Source organism: Salmo trutta, chromosome 7, assembly GCF_901001165.1.
Source record: "Salmo trutta chromosome 7, fSalTru1.1, whole genome shotgun sequence".
Taxonomy (NCBI): Eukaryota; Metazoa; Chordata; class Actinopteri; order Salmoniformes; family Salmonidae; genus Salmo; species Salmo trutta.
Window position 1 is genome coordinate 19,027,848 of NC_042963.1, and position 8,840 is coordinate 19,036,687.

The window sequence follows — 8,840 nt, forward strand, 5'->3', positions numbered from 1 at the left end:
TAACATGTTACATTAATAAAGCAGTTATGAACCCTCTATAAACCCTTCATAAGGGTACCTTAATTTAAAGTGTTACTGTGGATAATTTAGAAAGACTCGTACTCATAAACTCAACTGAGATGACATTAAAACCGTTATCGGATGATTCAAATCTAAAATCTTGGATCATATGACATAAAATCCTATCATTCTGAGGAGTTGAAGTCGTTGCGGTGATTGTATTCATGATGGTAATAAATCCTCTTTTGTTCAGCTGCTCATATCATTGTGAACTTAATAGAGTAGAACAATTTGAGTTTCAGCCTGAGACGGTGGAATTGACTGGCGAGTAGCACCAACCCAAGAGTGGATGGGACTGCAGTATACCGTCGTTCCCAGTAGATGGCCCTGCCTTCAAGTACTTTGCTGTGGGTTTATCGATTTGGCATTTGAAAAATAGCATGCATGTAACATCTTTGGAATCCTATAAAATATTTATTGCTGGGGAGGGTTTCTGTGGCCATTCATTAGATTAGCTCCGGTTTAATGAATGACCTCAATGCAAATGTGGATATCAAATGGTCCAAATGACAGTGGATTTTGTGAATGGAGCACTTAGTGACAAAAGAATGACGTCATTGCAAAGCCATATCCCTTATTAGTGTGCCAGAAGTAAGGGGCATCGTCCCATTGGCTCGCGGGTGCGTCTCATCGACGGGATTGGCCGACAGGCGATAATTAAACACCGACACAGTCAATGCACATATCCAAGTGGTGGATATATAGGCTTGTGCATCGGCACTGCATGCAACACAACCAAGAGTTGGTCTTCAAGTTGAGAGAAGTCAACTTAGGCGTTTCATATAAAGCTATATATTTTTTTTGCCCGTTGATTAACACAAAAGGTAAGTGGATTCTTTAAACCAGATTCACATGGTGGACGGACTGTATTTAGATGGAAGGTTGACTTAATGGGTTGTGTCTTAGTGCTCCATTGTAACTCGTCAGATATGGAGAAGTGTTGACCTGAGTTTTGGTGCAGTGTGATGTGATGGTGACGTTAATGGGATTGAAGTGTGGCCGTAGGGGTCACAACTCTCCCTCAGTGAGGGTCCGGTCTGCTCTGTGGTGGAGGCAGAACAGAAAAGAGGGAAAGAAAGATGGAGAGAGCGAGAAATATATAAAGAAAATGTGAGTAAGAGCGAGTGAAAGACCAAATAGTGAGTTAGAGAGAGAAAAAAACAGAAAGAAACAGCGAGCAAGCTAGAAATAGAGCGAGAGAGAGGGCTGGATGAATGGAGGCTGGAGGCTCTCTGAGAGGAGAGATGGAACGCCTGTGTGTGAGAGAGTGGTAGAAGCTCATTACACTAATGCACTGGTGTGTGTGTCCCCCCCCCCCCCCCCCCCCCGGGAGTTGGCACGCTGGATGGAGCCACTCTCCCCTCACATCGGCTAGCTTATGCTACGTCCCCTCATTTCGCACCGAGCAACATGCTTGGACCCCATTCATGCCTGGACACGCCAAAGCTCAACTCAGAGAATGTCCTGTCCTGTACTGGGGAAGGCGAGATGGAGGGATAGTTCGCTCCATGGAGAAGAGTGCAGGACTATCACGTGGATCCGTTTCCTTTTGGCTGTTTGCATGGAGCGATAGAAGGATGGATGTGAAGCTTGAGAGATCAGTGGTACTGAGCTGAGCTAGCATGGTAGAGCGGAGTCTGCCATCTCAATACAGAGTTAGAAAGAGCCATATATGTAGTAGCTCACTTCACAATTAATCCTTTAAAAACAATTTGTGTTACATTAGCCGTACAATGCTTAATCTCATTCTGGTAAATGTACGCTGATCGCTATTGTGATGGCGACCTGCTTCTCTGTTAAATGTAGATGTTAATGTAATTGTATCAAGTCTGTGGAGCTCATGGGACTGTCTCTTTGCTGTAGGGAACCATGGTTATGTTGAAGATTTCTGCTTTCCTTGTTGCTTATGCCCTGGTCATTTGCCAGATGTACAGCTCACAAGCAGCCCCCTCCAGGTGAGACAGACAGACTTGCTGACAGACAGACGGAAATTAAGAAATTACACTCAACGCACACACACACACACACACACACACACACACACACACACACACACACACACACACACACACACACACACACACACACACACACACACACACACTTGTTTAATATGACATGAGAACATGGATTGGAAGTACTACCAAATATACATTTATTATTTAATAATGAACATTTTCAGTGACATTTTGGGGGAAATTTATAATTTTTCTGTGATAAAAGGAATATAATACATATATTTTTTTCTGGGAATTTAGACTACTGATTTTTTTTGTAATTTAGTCTACTGTTACAAGTACATAAATTCATATGTTCCTTAATCCAATATCACAGAAGTGCACTCCAGTTAAGTGTAAAAGTGCTGTAATAAAAAAAAAAACTACAATAAAAAAAAAAGTAATTTAATTTAGAAGAGACACATTTGATATATAAAAACATCCAAGCCACTCCCCGTTCTCATGAAGCTATTGATTTAGTCATAAATCTGAATTTGGTCACTAGTCGGCCTTTTTTAGCAGGAGGACCCTTAGCAGATGGCTGTTTTCAATGTTGGCTAGGGTCCCTTCCAGTCCCACGTCATACCTTTTAGACTTAGTGACGCTCCGTGCATGTTATTTCTTTTCTTTTTTTACTGCGGTTGATAACTTTTGTTTGTATGCGGATCCCTGTGCTTCACCCACCCTCATCCTTCCTCCTCTAGACCGGGCATAGAGTCCATGACAGACCGAGTCACCCTTACGGACTACGAGGCAAGAAGGTTACTCAACGCCATAGTCAAGGAGTTTGTGCAGATGACAGCCGAAGAGCTGGAGCAGCAAGAGAACGAAGGCAACGAAGGCAACAGGTACAGACAACTGCTCCTTCTTCCTTTCTTCATTCTTAACAATACCCGAGTTTGCCTCCTAGCTCAGGGCTACCAATTAAGGGATTGATGATGAATTAAACGTGATGGTCAGTATTGACGGTAAGAGCTACTTCCGTATGGAGTGGTAGTGCGTCAACGGTCCATTGACAAAACGTTTTAAACTAAGAATGAACTCGTAACAATTGTAACCACAATTGTGTTACCTGTCTGGAGATATGTCTTTTAGCTACCTTAGCAGTGTGTCCTGCTGGAGTTTAATTTAAGCCATACAGAGAGGTATGTGCTCAGACAAATTGGTTCTCCCCATTTTAAGGAGGGATATCCTACCTAATCCCCCCCAACAATATCTCTATCGTAACCCTCCCGCATGGATGAGTTTGATTTCTTCATTTATTTGAATGGACGAATGTTAACAGCCTGTTTGCCTGCTGAAGATGTTATATTAGCGGGGAATGCTTAACCTTGATGGATAACTGCATGCTCTCAGTGGAGGCGGAAAGAGTCGCATGACAGCGGGAAGCTATACCCGTTCTGTTCTGTTTGGGTTGATATGAGGGTGGGGTATGACGACGTCAATGGAGTTGGAGCATGGGGTTTGATATGTTCAAGTTCTTCAAGTGATTGGAAGGGAAGCATGATGTTTTGGAAATGTTCATTTCTTGCCTATGACAGCATGTCTGACAATGCGTTTTGTAGGGAAAATGCATGAAGGAAAGGGGGTGATACAGTACTAACATGAGTGAGAGAGCGACAGAGAGAGCGACAGAGAAGAGTGTGAGTGCGGGAGAGAGACAGAGAATTCTGCATGTGTCCTGCTACTATGAGCCTGTTTTCTGCATGTTTATCTCTCCCCTCTTGACAGCATGGAAAGACCCATTACCAAGCGCTGCTCTAACCTCAGCACCTGCGTGCTGGGCAAACTGTCCCAGGACCTGCACAAATTACAAACGTTTCCCCGCACGGACGTGGGCGCGGGCACGCCTGGCAAGAAACGCAGCGCGCCCGAGAGCGAACGCTATGCAAGCTACGGGAAGACATTTGACAGCATCTAACCCTCCGCCCTCCTCCCATTCCCTCTCTTTTCATTATAACGTCCTCCTGGTTTTTGTTTGACAAGTCTCAGTGCATGTGGATTTTTCCTGCTCGATTGACCTAAGAGCGAATCTCCCATTGCAACCCCCACTTCTTAATTTTTCTATTCTTCTTTTGACAATTCCTTTTCCGTTTTCGGCAAAGAATGACACGTTGTATCTGTTCAGACAATCAACTCTTGTAAATTACAATTATTCAAAAGAATGAATCAAAATATATCGATTTTTTTTTCAGTGTGTATATTCGTATAATTTGATTGCATTTCAAATTCCTTATAACCCAAATTCCTAAGAGATAACCTAAGTAACATTCAACCATAATAAATAGTTTCTTCGTGCCGTCACCATGTTTATTGTTCAATAAACCTATTTTTCTACCAGGAAGGCTTTTACCTTTTTTTTCTTAAGAAATAGAATATTAGTAATTAAACAATTTGTTTTATGGACCTAGCTTTGGCTCTTCCAACAACGGCATTCAATATTTTTTTAATTGCAGGATAGAGTAAATCATAGTTATTATAGCATTTCCAATACCCTTGATCTATCTCTAGAACCTTCACCAAGTCTCAAGGTAAGAACTATGATCGACTGAACCATTCTAATGATCTAACATTTTCAGAGACTATATTAATCCACGGTCTACTTTTATGTGTTTAGTTGTAATTGTTCTACTCCTGTTAATGACAATGACATGTTCATTTCATGGAGGTGTCGTAAAGCAGATGTTGTGTACAAAATAGAACAGTATTGCTTGATTAGATAAGGAAATAGTGTGTGTGTTTTGATAGTGTGTGTGTGTTTGTGCGGACAGTTTGTGCGTGTGCTTGAGTATGTGTACATTTGTACGTGTCTGGCATGAGTGCGAACACAAATGCTTCTGTGCGTCTGTGTAATGTATGTGTATGAGGTACTGTTAACCCCGTCTCCATTTCCGAAGCAGCGTTACAGCACAGAAGCGAGCCTGCAACACGGCCACCTGCGTGACTCACCGCCTGGCAGACTTCCTGAGCCGGTCGGGGGGCATGGGCAACAGTAACTTTGTCCCCACCAATGTGGGCTCCAAGGCTTTCGGCCGGCGGAGGAGAAACACCCAGATGTGAACATTCCAACAACCTTCAGGGATACGGTGAATACTCCTCCTCGTCTTTGTCCCTTTCTGTCTCTGTTCTTTCAGCTGTCTCTTATTTCAATTCTGTAGCTTTTTAATTAGTTAAATGCCTCACATCACCATAGGCAAATAGTTTACTTGACTAAATTAAGATACCATTTTTTGAATTAAGATTTTACATTGAGAATTGATTTCCTGTGTTTAATGAAAAATAATTGCTTGGTTTTATTTTTTGTTCAGAGATGTACGTTTTGTGACAGACAGAAGGCGCTGGGCTCTAAGTTGTTGACTTGTCCGTTCTCTCTTCCTCTCTCTCTTCCTCTCTCTCTCTTCCTCTCTCTCTCTTCCTCTCTCTCTCTTCCTCTCTCTCTCTTCCTCTCTCTCTTCCTCTCTCTCTCCTCTCTCTCTTCCTCTCTCTCTCTTCCTCTCTCTCTTCCTCTCTCTCTCTTCCTCTCTCTCTTCCTCTCTCTCTTCCTCTCTCTCTTCCTCTCTCTCTCTTCCTCTCTCTCTTCCTCTCTCTCTCTTCCTCTCTCTCTCTTCTCTCTCTCTCTCTTCCTCTCTCTCTTCTCTCTCTCTTCCTCTCTCTCTCTTCCTCTCTCTCTCGTCCTCTCCTCTCTTCCTCTCTCTCTTCCTCTCTCTTCTCTCTCTCTTCCTCTCTCTTCTTCCTCTCTCTCTTCCTCTCTCTCTTCCCTCTCTCTCTCTTCCTCTTCCTCTCTCCTATCTGTACTCTATATTCCTCTCTCTCCTCTCTCTCTCTTCCTCTCTCTTCTCTTCTGTTCTATCTTCTCCTCCTCTCTCTCTTCCTCTCTGCTCGCTCCTCTTCTCTCTTCCTCTCCTCTCTTCCTCTCTCTCTCTTTCCTCTCTCTCTCTTCCTCTCTCTCCCCTCTCTCTCTTCCTCTTCCCTCTCTCTCTTCCTCTCTCTCTCTTCCTCTTTGCTCTCTCTCTTCCTCTCTCTCTCTTCCTCTTCCTCTTCCTCTCTCTATCTCCCTCTCTCTCTTCCCTTCTCTCTCTTCCTCTCTCTCTATTCCTCTCTCTCTCTGCCCCTCTCTCTCTCTTCTCTCTTCCTCTCTCTCTCTTCTCTCTCTTCTTCCTCTCTCTCTCTCTTCCTCTCGCTCTTTCCTTCTCTCTGCCTTCCTCTCTCTCCTCTATCTTCTCTCCTCCCCCCTCCTCTCTCCTCTCTCTTCCTCTCTCTCTTCCCTCTCTCTCTTCCTCTCTCTCTTCTCTCTCTCTCTTTCCTCTATTCTCTCTCCCTCTCTCTATCGTCACTCTCTCCTCTCTCTTCCCTCTCTCGTCTCCTCATCCCTCCTTTCCTCTCTCGCTATTTTCCTCTCTTCGACTCTCTCTCCTCTCCCTCACACTCTTCCTCTCTCCTCCTCTTCTCTCTCTCTTCATCTCTCTCTCTTACTCTCTCCTCTCTATCCTTCCGCTTCCTCTCTTCCTCTCTCTCTCTTCCTCTCTCTCTTTCCTCTCTCTTCTTCCTCTCTTCTCCCTCTCCCATCCTCTCTTACTCATCTCTCTCCTTCCTCTCTCTCCTTCCTCTCTCCTCTCTTTCCTACTCTCCTCTCTTCTTCCTCTCGTCTCTTTCTCTCTCTCTCATTCCTCTCCTCTCTCTCTCTCTCCGCCTCTACTCGACTCCTCTCTCTCTTCCTCTCTCTCTCATCTATCCTCTCTCTCTTCCTCTCTCTCCTTCCTCTCCTCTCCTCTTCCTCTCTCTCTCCCTCTCTCTCTCCCCTCCCTTCCTCTCTCTCTTCCTTCTCCTCTCTTCCTCTCTCTCTTCCTCCTCTCTTTCCTCTCTCTCTTCCTCTCTCTCTTCCCTCTCTCTTCCCCTCTCTTCTCCCTCTCTCTTCTCCCTCTCTCTTCCCTCTCTCTTCCTTCTCTCTTCCTTCTCTCTCTTCCATCTCTCTCTTCCCTCTCTCTCTCTTCCCTCTATCCCCCTCTCTCTTCCTCTCTCTCTCTTCCTCCTCTCTCTCTTCCTCTCTCTCTCTTCCTCTCTCTCTTCCTCTCTTCTCTTCCTCTCTCTCTTCCTCTCTCTCTTTCCTCTCTCTCTTCCTTCTCTCTTCTTCCCCTCTCTATCTCTTCCTCTCTCTCTCTTCCTCTCCTCTTTCCTCTCTCTCTCTATCCTCTCTTCCTCTCTCTCCTCTCTTCTCTTCTCTCTTCCTCTCTGCTTCCTCTATCTCTCTTCCTCTCTATCCTTCCTCTCTTTCTTTCCTCTTCCTTCCTATCTCTCTTCCTCTCTCTCTCCTCCTCTCTCTCTCTTTCCTCCTCTCTCTCTTCCTCATCTCTCTCTTCCTCTCTCTCTCTTCCTCTCTCTCTTCCTCCTCTCTCTTCCTCTCTCTCTTCTTCCCTCTCTCTCTTCCTCTCTCTCTCTTCCTCTCTCTCTTCCTCTCTCTCTCTTCCTCTCTCTCTTCCCTTTCAGAGGTTGATCCTTCTTAACGCGATGACATCAGAACATATCTGGGGGAAAACAACAAAACAAACAAAGAGAAAAAACACACTGGCCACTTCATCCACATCTACAGAAATAAACCCCTTCAGATATTAGGACTCCTCCTCTCAATACCATAATGTTATGAAACTTTAATTTAGCTTTTGGCAAACCAGAGAAAAAAGGGGGAGAATGACAGCAACCTCCATTATGTACATTGACAGCAGAATCCCCAAATCCCAAAGAAAATGTCCAGATTCCTTTTTTTTTATACATGAAATTCATTTAAAATGAATTGGAAAAAAGCACCAGTGCTTATTTATTATTATTTATTCTGTCTATAGAGCACATTTGTACCATGTGAACCATTCTGCCCGTCACTCATCCCTCCCTGTCCCCACCGGCACCTGTTTGCTGTGCTGTGCCCTGCAGGGATCGACATTAAAGATCAGCCTTCCCTAGGCTCCTTCACAACGGCTGTGTCTTGTGCCTTGATGTAAAACACTTTACATCACATGACTGTATAGTATGTATCAAGATTATAAGAAGACCACGAAGAGAATGTCACCGAAAAAAATATTCAAGAGATTAATATTGTAACAATTGTGAATTTCAGCAAGATTAAAATGTATTTTAGATACATTCGGGTTTGGGGTACTTGTGTTGTTCTTCAAGGTTTAATTAAGTATTTAGGTGAAGAGAGAACTGTTGTGTTGTTGATTTTCTTTCACCTTTACTGTACATGCGATGAGTAGCTTTCAGACCATGCCGATTTTCTCCTGAACTCTCCTGAACTCGTGAATGCATTGGTCTCACTGTGTGACACACGTTGGTAATTCTACAGCACAGAAATCTGTCCAAACTAGTTCAGTCCAAACCGTTCACACTGTTTTAAACATACTGTACACAACTTGTGCCAATGGTCCTGTGACACAGAAAGGTCCTGTGACACAGAAAGGTCCTGTGACACAGAAAGGTCCTGTGACACATCCATTTCCATACAAAAGACAAACCTTTCATAGTAAATCCCCAAAAATGGAAACCAATATTGTCAAAGAAACATTTTCCTATTGTAAAACTAGACTATTCCACCTCAATTGGAGAATTCAAGCATGCTTTGTCCCAGTCACTAACCTGCATTAATACTAGGTTGAAGATAACATGAACACATTCATATGAGTTTGAATAAGAAAATAAAACTATAAAATAAGAGACAATAGAAATGAATCGCACAATAAAATCAGCGAAACCTTAAGCCAGTGTTCACTTGGTCTTGCTCAGTCTTTGAAA

The 8,840-nt window shown here is 43.7% G+C and overlaps 1 protein-coding gene across 3 annotated transcripts; it reads left to right on the plus strand.

Moving 5' to 3' along the window:
* The first annotated feature begins 796 nt into the window (after window positions 1–796).
* LOC115197081 (calcitonin gene-related peptide) lies at window positions 797–8,197 on the plus strand. Of its 3 annotated transcripts, none has more exons than XM_029758263.1 (4): window positions 797–884; window positions 1,924–2,015; window positions 2,762–2,905; window positions 3,789–3,978. In XM_029758263.1, the coding sequence occupies exons 2-4, from the start codon at window positions 1,930–1,932 to the stop codon at window positions 3,976–3,978; spliced, it is 420 nt and encodes a 139-aa protein (XP_029614123.1). In that variant the 5' UTR covers window positions 797–884; window positions 1,924–1,929. The 3 variants fall into 3 exon arrangements, with proteins under 3 accessions (XP_029614123.1, XP_029614125.1, XP_029614124.1); XM_029758264.1 differs by lacking the exons at window positions 797–884; window positions 3,789–3,978 and adding exons at window positions 4,958–5,143; window positions 7,542–8,197 and having other exon boundaries at window positions 1,930–2,015; XM_029758265.1 differs by lacking the exon at window positions 797–884 and having other exon boundaries at window positions 1,928–2,015; window positions 3,789–4,401.
* Window positions 8,198–8,840: the final 643 nt, after the last annotated feature.

Bases quoted from the DNA above. Each gene is read 5' to 3' on its own strand.
- LOC115197081 (XM_029758263.1), top strand. From the start codon at position 1,930: ATGGTTATGTTGAAGATTTCTGCTTTCCTTGTTGCTTATGCCCTGGTC. The intron at 2,016-2,761 runs GTGAGACAGACA...TTCCTCCTCTAG, and splicing joins TCACAAGCAGCCCCCTCCAG to ACCGGGCATAGAGTCCATGA. The intron at 2,906-3,788 runs GTACAGACAACT...CCCTCTTGACAG, and splicing joins GAAGGCAACGAAGGCAACAG to CATGGAAAGACCCATTACCA.